The 13,030-nt window shown below is 37.4% G+C and overlaps 1 protein-coding gene across 5 annotated transcripts in view; it reads left to right on the top strand.

Moving 5' to 3' along the window:
- BICC1 (BicC family RNA binding protein 1) overlaps positions 1-13,030 on the top strand; it is a 293,760-nt gene that overhangs the window by 257,046 nt on the left and 23,684 nt on the right. For 3 of the 5 annotated variants that reach the window (XM_025850330.2, XM_073886241.1, XM_073886240.1), the window contains exons 7-15: positions 257-451; positions 890-1,141; positions 3,859-3,990; positions 6,064-6,250; positions 8,073-8,234; positions 8,830-9,026; positions 9,164-9,296; positions 9,826-9,982; positions 12,064-12,229. In XM_025850330.2, coding sequence (XP_025706115.1) covers positions 257-451; positions 890-1,141; positions 3,859-3,990; positions 6,064-6,250; positions 8,073-8,234; positions 8,830-9,026; positions 9,164-9,296; positions 9,826-9,982; positions 12,064-12,229 — 1,581 coding nt within the window. Of the gene's footprint in view, positions 1-256; positions 456-889; positions 1,142-3,858; positions 3,991-6,063; positions 6,251-8,072; positions 8,235-8,829; positions 9,027-9,163; positions 9,297-9,825; positions 9,983-12,063; positions 12,230-13,030 lie in introns of all 5 variants that reach the window. The other 2 variants (XM_073886239.1, XM_073886238.1) reach the window with 2 other exon arrangements.

Below are 13,030 nucleotides of genomic sequence, written 5' to 3'. Positions count from 1 at the left end.
TGTTTCTCTGATGATTTTAAAGTGATGAAAAAGAGACCCAAGGAAGAATTCCACAGGCAACTGTTACAAACTCTCAGGTTTCACAAAAGCCTCCTTTAATTTGAGAAAATTTACAAAGTCTACCCAAGCTTATGTCTATAATAAAAACAATTTATGTTTTATAATTCCAACCTCAGAAAAGAAGGAATGAGTTATGTACATCTCTAAATGTTTAGTGATTCAGCTGTCTGCTTTGGGCTTGCATACTTTAATTTAGGAGCTGCTTCCTTTGGTGCTGATGTTTGAGCTACCAATCGCTGGGATTCTTCAACCGGTTCCCGATCCTAACTCCCCCTCAATTCAGCACATATCACAAACGTACAACATTTCAGTGTCATTTAAGCAGCGTTCTCGAATGTATGGTGCTACTGTGATAGTACGAGGATCTCAGAATAACACCAGTGCTGTGAAGGCAAGTAATTGAGATAATTATGAACATCGTAAGTGTACGAATTATGCAAGTTTTATTTTTATTTTTTTTAGATTTTATTCATTTGAGAGAGAGAGTGAGAGAGTGAGCATGAGGGGTGGGGGAAAGGGAAAAGGGAGAGGGAGAAACAGACTCCCCGCTGAGCAGGGAGCCCAATGTGGGGCTCGATCCCAGGACCCTGGGATCACAACCAGAGCCAAAGCAGATGCTTAACTGACTGAGCCATCCTGGTACCCCTATGCAAATTTCATTTTTAAAGGATTTCAAACTAATTCATTTTCCGGAATTTTCCCTTGTATTGCATTTTGGTTTATAGAATGTGTTGAGTTTCTCCATAGCTATTAGAAGTACACTAGAATCTTTCCTTGTATGTGGACAGTTACTCTGTAGGATTATTTCTCTCCTACCTTTTTCTGGTAGGAAGGAACTGCCATGCTGTTGGAACATCTCGCTGGGAGCTTGGCATCAGCTATTCCTGTGAGCACACAACTAGATATTGCAGCTCAACATCATCTCTTTATGATGGGTCGAAATGGAAGCAACATCAAACATATCATGCAAAGAACAGGTGCTCAGATCCACTTTCCTGACCCCAGTAATCCACAAAAGAAATCCACCGTCTACCTCCAGGGCACCATTGAGTCTGTCTGTCTTGCAAGGCAATATCTCATGGTAGGTTTACTGAAATTAGTGTTACAATTTCATTTTATTTTCTTTACTTCTTTGGGTACAGTGTATGTGACGGCACACACCATACTACTGTGGTATTCATGAAAACGCTTCAAAAGCCTTGTCAAATAAGTTTCTTGCTAAAAGGAAATAAAATAAGAGTAAAGTATGTAGTGCCTTACAGGCTTCATTTCATTACATAGGCAAGTAATTTCTTTGCAGTATTTTTTTTTTAACTTAAACTAAACACAGAAGGGGATACAATGAAATAATGTGCTGTATTTTGTGGAAGGTGATTTTCATCTGACATGTAGTATTTGTCTGCATTTGAGAAAAAAAGTCTTCTGTTTAAACAGAAAAGTAAAAATACCTTTTTACCCTCACAGATATAAATCTTATTTTTTTGATACAAATTTTAGTAGCATGAAACATGTGAACATTTCACAGATGTCTGATACAATTTAAAAAATGGTATTTAAGCCGCGAATTTGAGTCTTAATGCATTGAAGAAAATAGCCATTATATAATTTGCTATTGCTTCCTACTTAAAATTTGCAGTATTTCTGTTCTTCCTATATTCATTTAAAAACACAGTGTGTAGGTTGATACATAGTAACAAAATGGATTGACATAATGTGGACTTACAAATTATCTTATTAAAAACATCCCTGTATTCTCCTGTTCAAGAACTTGACCTTTAGTAATATTTGAAACAGTAAGCCTCAGGTGTGATCTTTACTATTATTAACTTGCAGAATTTGTTTTTGAGAAACTTTTCAGAAAATGCAATTTTTGTTTTTTAAGAGAGAGAGAGGAGCACAAGCAGGAAGGGGAGGGGCAGAGGATGAGGGAAAGAGAGAATCTTAAGTGGGCTCCATGCTCAGCATAGAGCCCAACTCGGGCCTAGATCCCAGGACCCTGAGATCATGACCTAAGCCAAAATCAAGAGTCTGACATTTAATTAACTAAGCCACCCAGGTGCCCCAGAAAATCCAAACTTTTATTTTTGATTGCATTCCTCTGATAGATAAGAACTTGTTATAATCATTAAGGATTATAATACATAATTATTTTGTTGTGAATGATTTCTTTTTAGCCAGGCTTAGTTTATAAGGATATTTTTATTTTTTTATTTTTTTAAAGATTTCATTTATTTATTTGACAGAGAGACAGAGCACAAGTAGGGGGAGCAGCAGGTAGAGGGAGAAGCAGGCTCCCCGCTGAGCAGAGAGCCCGATGTGGGGCTTGATCCCAGGACCCTGGCATCATGACCTGAGCTGAACGCAGATGATTAACTGACTGAGCCACCCAGGTGCCCCTATAAGGATACTTTTAATATACCACTAGTTAGGTAGCATATTTATGTCCAAAGATTATTATGATTACTCTTCATAATTTTCTTTTTTCTGCTTTTTCTCTGTAGGTATTATTTTAAGTGAACTTTTTCAGACATTCTGTACAGTTAGGAATTCATATTCAGTTTGATCATACCTACCAAAAATATAAGTGTGCAATGAGATATAGTATTGTATAATATTAAAAGAAGTGAGGGAGAGAGGGATAAATTAAAAGGCCTTAACCTAGGGGCACCTGGGTGGCTCAGTTGGTTAAGTATCTGACTCTTGATTTCAGCTCAGGTCATGATCTCTGGGTCATGAAATTGAGCCCCATGTTGGGCTCCACACTCAGCACAGGCCCTGCTTCAGTTTCTCTCCCTCTGCCCCTCCCCCAACTCATGCGTGTGTGCACACACTCTCTTTCTCTCAAATAAGTAAATAAATCTTTAAAAGAAATAAAAGGCTTTAACCTATATTTTAAATACAAAAATCACTTTTATCCACAAGGAAAATGGAACACAGTCATTTCATTTTAATTCCAGTGTATTTGACTGGTACTTCTCCTGACACTTCTGTACAGAACCCAGCAATCAGTGGGCTAGTACTGAGTGTCCTGGGAATCAGTAAAAGTATGAGATTCCTATAGTTAGTAGAGTCAGGGCCAGGAAGAAAGGATCAGAGAAACAAACAAGTGCTGACCTCTGCAGAGCTAAAAAGTGAGAAAGATAAAAGAAGAAACAGTAGTAGCATTTTACTCCAGGAAGGAGGTAAGGTTGGAGCTGCCCCAGAAGAGAGGTAGGTCTTCAGTTGGTGAAGAAACCTCTGGGTGAGTTGAGACCCAAGTACAGAATCTGCTTGAAAAATAGTCAGGAGGCTGGTCTAGCCTTTAGGAAGGGGCAGATGTGTGGACATACAGGCCTGTGACTATACAAGCAAAGCTGGGCCAGAATGTGGAGATCTTAAAATGCTGGTACATGTTTAGATTTCATTCAGAAGACAATAAAAACCAGTACTGTAAGTCTTTGAGCAAAAGCACAGGATTAGTGCCCTTGATGTGGTTCAGGATCTAGTTTCTGGCATCACTAACAGAACGGAAGTCAGAGAATGGAGGAATTTTCCAAGGTGGAAAGTGGGTAAAAAATTTAGGGCCAATAACATAAACTTCAGACACATATTATTTTGTTGTTCAAAAATAGTTTGTGCCCTCAGCATTATTTCCACACCAATTCCCTAAGCTTTGTGAAAGCATGTGATTCAGCTTTAATACTTTGGTTTACTCTTTCAGCCCATAGAATATTGCATTATTTGTAGGCATGTTAAATTATCAGATGTTTAAATAAGTAACGTTTTACTTCCTACACTTTCTGTTGTGACATTTCTTAGGGTTGTCTTCCCCTTGTGTTGATGTTTGATATGAAGGAAGAAATTGAAGTTGATCCACAGTTCATTGCTCAGTTGATGGAACAGCTCGATGTCTTCATCAGTATTAAACCAAAGCCGAAACAACCAAGCAAGGTTGGTTCAGAGTCTGGACCCCGAGAACCACATATCGTATCACATTCTAGATAGTTTTATTCTCATATACATGTGTATTTGCATATACATGGAATTAAATATTCTATATAATACATATGTCATTATATATTATACTTTGTTATTTAAATACATAAGTTTGTAAAAACATTCATTATTGATCATCATTTTCTTTATGTGTTAGTTTTGGAGTTCATTTTTAATGACCATTATTTTTTACAAACATATGAGAAAGAAAGCAAAGATGTGTTTTTATTAATTTGCAACCTGGTAACTTTCAGCTTTACTGAGTTATCAGAGAGTTGATAAGGCTGAACATTGTGTTAAGTGTGTATGTGTATGTGTACATATCCAGTGCAATTAAAAAATATTTAGTTTACATACTCTTTGTGAGCCACTCTGCTAGCCCTGGAGATTTAAAGAAGAGATATCCATTCTCTTTAATAAAATAATAAACTACTAATGATAATCAAAAGTAAATAATGACATGTCCCCAGTTCAGCCTTCTTGGAACTTCTCTAAGATGTTGCAAAATTTCAATAATTCCATGTATAGTCAAAATGTAATGGACTAAACCTGATGATATTAAATGCTAGTGAGAATATGAGGGAAGAGGAATGTTCCTACCTTAATGTCATGTAAATTGGCACAGCCACTTTGAAGAGCAATTTGGGACCTTCTAATCATACCGAAAATACAGATATCCTCCTGCCCACCAGCATTCTATGTCTAATTAGACACCCTGAAGAAACCTATGTACCACAGTCGAAAGATAAGAATGGTGTGGAATAAAAGAAGCAAGGTGCATAATAACATGTACTAAATAATAACATTTATGTATACTTTTTATTCTAGTAGGTAAAACCCCAAACAGTTGTGCTTTCCATTTTTTAATTTCTATAAATCTTATTATATATGTATCATGGTGTAATATGTATCATAGATGATTTTTATATATGTAAATACCATGGTTTTCAGTGTCCGAATTACGAAAAACAATCATGCCTTCTTCAAAAGAAAACTTTAAAGGAAAAGAGAGGTTTGTTTCTAAGTGAACTTGATATAATGAGTTTAAAGTTAGCAGGACATTAATTTTATGTATCTTGAAGTGTCATGCTTGACTAATTTGACTGGAGTCACTGCAGACACCAAGATTGGAAGATAAAGACAGAAGAGACTTTGTGCATGTGAAGGGTGTCAGGCACAAGCGGAGCTCCTGGAGTTCAGTAAGAAATGAGCCAGGTCAGGGGAGAATAGATTGTAAGTGAGAATTCTGGAGCCTTGTAGCATCCCACGGCCATTTAGTTCTGTCTAGCTGGCCCCAGTGCTGACTACTGCTTTAACTGCTTTTTTAGTCACAAATTTTCTTTATTGCCCATTGGAGGCTCTCCTCTTGAGTTCACACTTCCAGTTTTCTAGATGAGTCCATTGAGAAAAAAATACAGTGTTTAGAAATGTATTTTACCGTAAGCTTTGCCATTGATATGCCATCAGTGAGGAATAGTGGTACCTTAAGGTCTATTAGTTAACTAGGAGACTATAAATGTCAAATGTAAGTGACTGTTACTATGCAGTCTATATATGGTGACAAGTTTGATTTGTTTTGTAAAGATGAGATCAAGGAGAAAGCTTTCATGTTAACAGCAAGAGATTGCCAAGAGAATGGGCTGTAGAGGCAAAGGACCCGAGGTCCAGTCCTCTCGCTGCCCCAGCCCAGCAAGGCCATGACCAGTGGTAGGTCCCTTATCCTCACTGAATGTGAATCATAATTCCCATCCAGAAGGTTTCTGGCAAGCATCAAGATTTATGTACAGCTTCTATCCCAGTGCCTGAAACACAGGACACACCCAGTAAATTATAACTAATCCTTTATGGTTTTACCACAAGGAGTAAACATAAGAAATAAGTAGTTAGAATTTTTAGTTGATTTTAAAACCGCATCAATATATTCCTTTTTGGAATCCTTATTACCATATTCATTTCTAACCCACCTCCCCAATTCACTGTAGACTGTTTGCATGTCACCTTTTTCTTTCCCATTGTGTGTTTTCATAGTCTGTGATTGTGAAAAGTGTTGAGAGAAATGCTTTAAATATGTATGAAGCAAGGAAATGTCTCCTCGGACTTGAAAGCAGTGGGGTTACCATAGCAACCAGCCCGTCCCCAGCATCCTGCCCTGCCGGCCTGGCATGTCCCAGCCTGGACATCTTAGCTTCAGCAGGCCTTGGACTCACTGGACTAGGTATAAAATTTATTATTATAACGCTTCTCATTCACTGGGGGATTGCTTAGCTAGTTCCCTTTCTTTCTACCATTTGGGGCTACATTTTAAAGGCTATTTTTTCCCTTGTCAGACCCTAAGATTAGGTGAAAAAGCAACAAAACTCACATCAATCCATTTTGGGTTTTTTGTTGGACTCCATAGATTTTTTTTACCTAGATTCTTTTTATTTTGGCATAAATAATCAAGGTCTGACTTTTATTTTCAGTGGCTGTGTTTGTTCTTCTAAATTAAGAATGCCTTTGAGAGTGAAGTGAGCAGGCTGACTATAATTTATGTGTTTGTTCTCTCTTGCATTTGCAATATTGCCATCCATCCCTAGAGGTAAAGATTACCCAGTTTGCTTTTCAAAAAGTAATTGCAAATCTGTATGAGGGGTAGGGAGAGGGAGAGGTGAAAGTGAGCAGAACCCCCACTCCCAGTGGTCAGAACTGCATCATCCAGACACAAAGGGAATCTAGCCTGCAGCTACCAAGAGGAGCAAATAGACCTGTATTTATATCTAAGGCAAAGAATAGAAGGTGAAAGAGCATCATCCCCTCAGTGCTTTAGTTCTTTGAGAAAGTGAGGTGAGGTGCTTCATAGTTGTGATATGTACCACCTCATTTATGGATTCCTGCCTAACAGGCTAGAGTTCATTGCCATATTGCAGTTATGCTAGTTCACTACTTTCTTGCACATTTTTCAGTAGCCTTAATATAAAAAGTGAATGTAATAACCCTAGAAAATAATTTTGCCTCATGCAGTATTGATCTGAGACAGAAAAAATACTCTCAGCATTCTGTAAATTTTTTTTTCTAATAGCTATTTCTTGCTTTTAAAAATTATATGGTTATAATATGATTAAGATTCTGGGTAGCCCTCTCTAGACACCATTACAGTAAAGACAGACACCTTTCCCCTTGGCCTCTGATCTCCCAAAATTGTCCCTTCCACTGGAGATCTGAACACTCATAACAACACATGCATGTGAGTCAGGAAGGGCCCCTGAGATAATTGAGCAGGAACCAAGTTCTTCCTGCACCAGTGAAAAGATTCAGTTACTCAGTGTTTAAAATGTTTTCATGTCTATTACTATCCATAATACTTAATACTTAAAATATTCCTGGGAAGTTATATGCAACTTCATATTTTGCTTTAGAATATATTTAAATGCCTGAAGGGAAGTTTCATCACTTAAATCAAACATTAAATCCTTAAGAGAAGCAAAAAACAAAAATTGTTTCAGAGGAAAGTTTTCATACTCATTGAGATGGACCATGGACCACAGGGAAGTCGTGTGTTTTGACACAGTGAATGCAAACTGTTCCAAGTAGCTTGGCCTCTGCACAAATGGGCCGAATGTAGTCATTCTGCGGCAGGAGAACATTCTCCTGTTCTCTGCTAATAGTAAGTGGTTTGAAAACAGTTTGTTTGGAAACAGAAAACAAATGAGTTATACAGAGAAATAGAAATGAGTCTCCACTTGAGCAGAAGTTTGTTCACCCTGGCTCGTCGAAGTGAGTGCAAAGCAGCTGGTACTGCTTGGTGACCCTGACTGCCTCCCTGGTTTACATACACCTAACTTCCCGTTCTGATCAGCATCTGTTTGTAGATAGTCCGGGTTCTGTGTTGGAGTTGTAGCATGCAGTATCTCCTGTGAATATTTAAAAGAAGGTAATCTGTCACTCATATTATATTTGGGAAATATTAGACTATCTCAGTGTGCATTCCGAATATTGGTGCCATCTGTATTTTTAAATCTTGAATTTATGCATATTGACTTCGCATTCATTTATTGCAGGTCTTTTGGGGCCTACCACCTTATCTCTAAACACATCAACAACCCCAAACTCACTCTTGAATGCTCTTAATAGCTCAGTCAGTCCTTTGCAAAGTCCAAGTTCTGGCACCCCCAGCCCCACGTTATGGGCACCCCCACTTGCTAACACTTCAAGTGCCACAGGTGAGTATCCTGTAAGTACAATCAAAGGCATGTGGTTTTAGGTGTCCGTTTTTAAATAAAATTTACTAGTGGCTCTTCTCCTTAGGGAAAAATTATGGTTCAAAGCATACTGCAGCTAAACAGAAACTCCCCAGTGTGTAAATTAGTTAAAATGAAGCATGACAAAGCAGTGAGTTTTTCATGAAAGTAGAATATGATCTTCAGACATGACAGACACATCAGGAAAAAGAGTATGATGAGCAAGGAAGCAGTGGCAAAGACACATGAAGCTCACCTGCCTGGTAATTAGGAAATGCCAGTTCCAGGTGGACAAATGTGCTTGACAGGCATATGCACATGTGAAATCTAGCTAGTTTCCTCAGCAGTACAGTGAAGAGCTTCAATTAAATATTCTCTAAAGTCTTCTTCCATTTGAACATTGCTCTGTGTTTTTATAGTAATGTTAAACCTAGTTACAGAGAAGTATCAAAACTGAATTCTCTTACTGAATTTGTAGCAACAGAGATGAAGTTTTTTGTTTTTACTGAAAAAAAGTAATATTTGTTGAATCTGAGTTTTTTCCTGTCTAATATGTCTTCATGAAATGTCATTGTAGGTTTTTCTGCTATACCACACCTTATGATTCCATCTACTGCCCAAGCCACGTTAACTAATATTTTGTTGTCTGGTGTACCCACCTACGGGCACACAGCTCCGTCACCCCCTCCTGGCTTGACTCCTGTTGATGTCCATGTCAACAGTATGCAGACAGAAGGCAAAAAAATCTCTGCTTCTTTAAATGGACATGCACAGGTAATGTCCTTTGCTAGAGTAGTGTGATCTATGCTGTTTGTAAGAGATAAGCCACTGGTAATATGTTTAAACTTTCACCTGAAATGAATTTTAGAATTGTGACCATATCTGTATGTTATTTTCTGTTATCATTTTAGTCTCCAAATATAAAATATGGTGCAATATCCACTTCATCACTTGGAGAAAAAGTACTGAGTGGGAATCACAGTGATCCATCTAGACAGACAACTGGACCTGAGCAGGCATCTCCCAAATCAAACCCTGTGGAAGGTAACTTTCCTTCTGAACTTCATCCTGGTCTGTTACTTGGATAAAGGGGGTTGTAAAGTCTTTGTGGTGATTTCAAGTTGGTTTTGCTAACCATTTATGACTCATCCTGCCTCAAGTATGCAGAAAGACATCTTGAATGAAATTCCAAAGAACACAGGGAAAGATAAACTGAAAAACACTTTCCACAGAAAGAATCACTTCCCATTACATTGGAACGTCAAAATTAAAGTGGATGTAATTGTGTAAGAGGAAAGCATCAATTTACTAAATGTTTATAATTTTTTCCCAAGTAGAGTATTTCTTTTTTTTGAAACCCTTTCACCCCTAATAATCTTTTTAAAATGTGAGGGCCTTCTCTTTAGATTTCATCTTGAATGAAATTTGGGGCAGCCTGAATTTAAAGTGTCTTCTTTGCAGCTGAAAGCTGTTATGCCTGGGTCTCCCTTGAGTTGGGTTCTGATTTGTTTCCATCGCAGGTGGTTATTGATGATAAGGTGACATTTGGATTTTCACTTTATCCCTTCTGCAGGTTGTAACGATGCTTTTGTTGAAGTAGGCATGCCTCGAAGTCCTTCCCATTCTGGGAATGCTGGTGACTTGAAACAGATGATGGGTCCCTCCAAAGTTTCCTGTGCCAAGAGGCAGACAGTAGAACTGTTGCAGGGCACAAAAAACTCACACTTACAGTATGTATATTAATCTTTAAAAGTCTTTGATCCTTTGAAAGAAAATGTCTAACAGGCTGGATTTGTTTGAAACTCAGTAGTTGGTATTCTTTGGTTCAAGTGAGTTTGATCTTCTCCAAGAGTGTTTTTTATTTTTCTTTATAATTATCTTTTCTTTTTCCTTTTAAAAAATTCTATTAAGGAATACCATCTGATAATTTTCATTCTTATATCTTCTCAATAGTGATTGGGTTCGTATCTGGGTTCTCTAAACCATCCCTGTGCTCTGGAACTTTAACATCCTCCCTGCTCTTCAGCAAAGCAATATTTACTCTGATGTTTCTGTTAGAAATTTTCCTGCTGTGAATTCTCCTTCATTTGGCTTTGAATTTCTAACTTAAACTATGGCATCCTTGTTCCAAGGCAGTTAATTGCTGACTTTGGTAATAAATACTTGACAGTTTCATGATTTTATTTATTACAAACCGCAGTGAGTATAAATGCATATATTGTAGTCACTGTAACTCCCCATACCATAATAGCACAGTTACAAATGTCTTATCCTTACTCTATTTTCTTTTTCCATTTACTTTATTTTTTCAAATAGACAATATGTTCACACTTAAAAAAAAAAAAAAAGGCAATACAGTGGAATGCTTCTATGTTGAAAGATTTTGCTCCCATCCATCTCCCTCCACCCAATTTCCTCTACTGTCTTATTAGTTTTCTTGTATATTCTTACAGAGGAGAGTATCTTAAGACAAATATAGCCTTTATATTTTTATTTCCTGTGTTTCTTACCAAAATCTGTTTTGTTTTTATAAACTCTTTGGTCAGTTAATTACTCTTGTTCCCATTTCGTCCAAATCTGCTTTATCTGCATTTTTCCTTACGTGGTACTAGTAGCTACGGTGAACATTATTCAGCATAGGTTAGAGAAATAAATTTGCTTTCTTCACTGTGTTGAAGCATTTGAAGGGTATGCCTGTTCTTTTCATCCTTAAATAGGTTCTGAACTTACGTCTCATCTAAATTAAGCTGCACCTTCCAAATGGTCTCTCTGCCTCTACACTTTCAGCAGCTCAGTCAGTCCTTTATTTTGTTCCAGCAATTTTTTTGAACACAGAAGTCTGATCTTGTTACACTCTGGCTTTAAATACACCAGTCGTCCACGTTGCTTGCTTCCTTTGCTTTGCTTACGCTGTTCTCCTGGCCCTCATGCTGCCGAACCTGCAGAGGCCCTTTACATTCAGTTCTGATGTCCTGTGTGAAGCCACCAGGAACTTATGTCAAGCAAACAAAGTGCAGTGCTCCTCCTCTTATATTCCAATAACCTGTTCTCAATTCCTCTGAATTCCCCTGGCACAATGGAACAGTGAATGACAAAAGAAAGAATGAACAAATCAGATCAGCTCTTCAACTAATACTGTTTATTTCTCTTTTACTTGAGCTTAACATACAATTGGATTTGAACTTGAGGTGCATGTATAGGGCATTACCAATCTTGCAATTCAGATAATTTTTCCTATTTTAAGGGTCATTTTTATGTTCATCTATGCACCCTGAACAGGTTTGGGGAAATATTTATTTATCTGATACCTGTGTCATAGTAGATTTGTTAGCAATACCATATGCATTTCACACGCAGGAATTGGATCATCTGCATGCCTTCAGATTGACTTGTTTCTGCTTAGACTGCATATGCATAAGTCATTGCTATCTCTTTGATGTATTCAAATTAGAAATCTTGTCCATGTGTCTGTTCTGTATGTACCACAGACATACACCATACATACGACATATAATGTTTGGGAAAATGTATCACGAAATAGTTTCAACTCCAGCTCTAGAGTCGTATGCTTGGGTTGAGATTCCAGCTGTACCATTTACTAGAGGTATGACCTTGGGTAAGGTACATCCTTTATCTGTAAAATGGGAATACTACTACTACCTACCTCAGAGCAGTGTTGTGAAGATGAAATGATATAACACATGTCAATAGTTGACAGTAGTAAACATATAGTAAATGTGCACACAGGAAATGAAATGTTCAGTATGTTTGTATGTAAACTTGGAGTGTTAAGTTCCAAACTGTCTCACAGCAGCACTGACAGGTTGCTCTCCGACCCTGAACTAAGTGCTGCAGAAAGCCCTTTGGCTGACAAGAAGGCTCCTGGAAGTGAACGGGCTGCAGAGAGGGCTGCAGCTGCCCAGCAAAACTCCGAAAGGGCTCGCCTAGCCCCGCGGCCATCATATGTCAACATGCAGGTAATGAGGAGAAACGGGGGAGTCATCCACATGTGGGCTGGTAGGGTTAGGGAATGGGGAATTCAGCAAATGTTTAGCAATAGAGTAGAAATTTGGTTTTCCTTCAACACTCTAGTCAGAATTAAATTTAAATATATATGTAGTAGTTAGGAATTGGTTTTGCCATAAACATTAAAAACAAAAAGGTTGAGTGAGAATTCTTCTTTAAAATATCATATTAAAATTGACATAAAATGTTCTGTGTTACTATGTCTTATGCAAATGATAATATTTCTCTGTTACTTAAAGTTTAGATAAATGTGAAAGCTGTTACTTGTAAGTATTACAGTCTTAGATAAATATAATATCTTTCTATTTAATGGAGATGATAAATTTGGTGTCATTTAGATAGTTATAAAAATAACTAATGTGATGCTTTAGATTTTTGAAAGTAGATGCTAAATATTATCGATGACTATGTTAGTTGAGAGATTTTTATGATTATTTTAAACACTTTCCTCAGCAGGGATCTTCTCTCTATCCATTTTTAAAGTATTAGGCTAATTACTCAAAATAGACTATTGATCATAAAATTCAGAAATTTGATTTCCATATAAACCACAATATGGGAGAGAAGGATTTTGTACTTTGTGCTTTTAGAGACTCTTATAAACATTTGATTTCAGTATCAGAATTACTGGGTAGACTTTCCTACTTCATAGTAAAAGATTTATTATCCCCAAACCCCCCACCTCCCCCAAAAAGGGAAAAGCTTTTCACAGAATCCTAAAAACAAGCTGTCGTAGCTGTGTCAAAGAAAGT

This window comes from Callorhinus ursinus, unplaced genomic scaffold (genome assembly GCF_003265705.2).
Source record: "Callorhinus ursinus isolate GAN/ISIS: 27379988/994484 unplaced genomic scaffold, GSC_fseal_2.0 scaffold69, whole genome shotgun sequence".
Lineage (NCBI taxonomy): Eukaryota > Metazoa > Chordata > Mammalia > Carnivora > Otariidae > Callorhinus > Callorhinus ursinus.
Note: the sequence above shows the minus strand (reverse complement) of the source record. Positions and strands in the feature narration are given on the sequence as shown.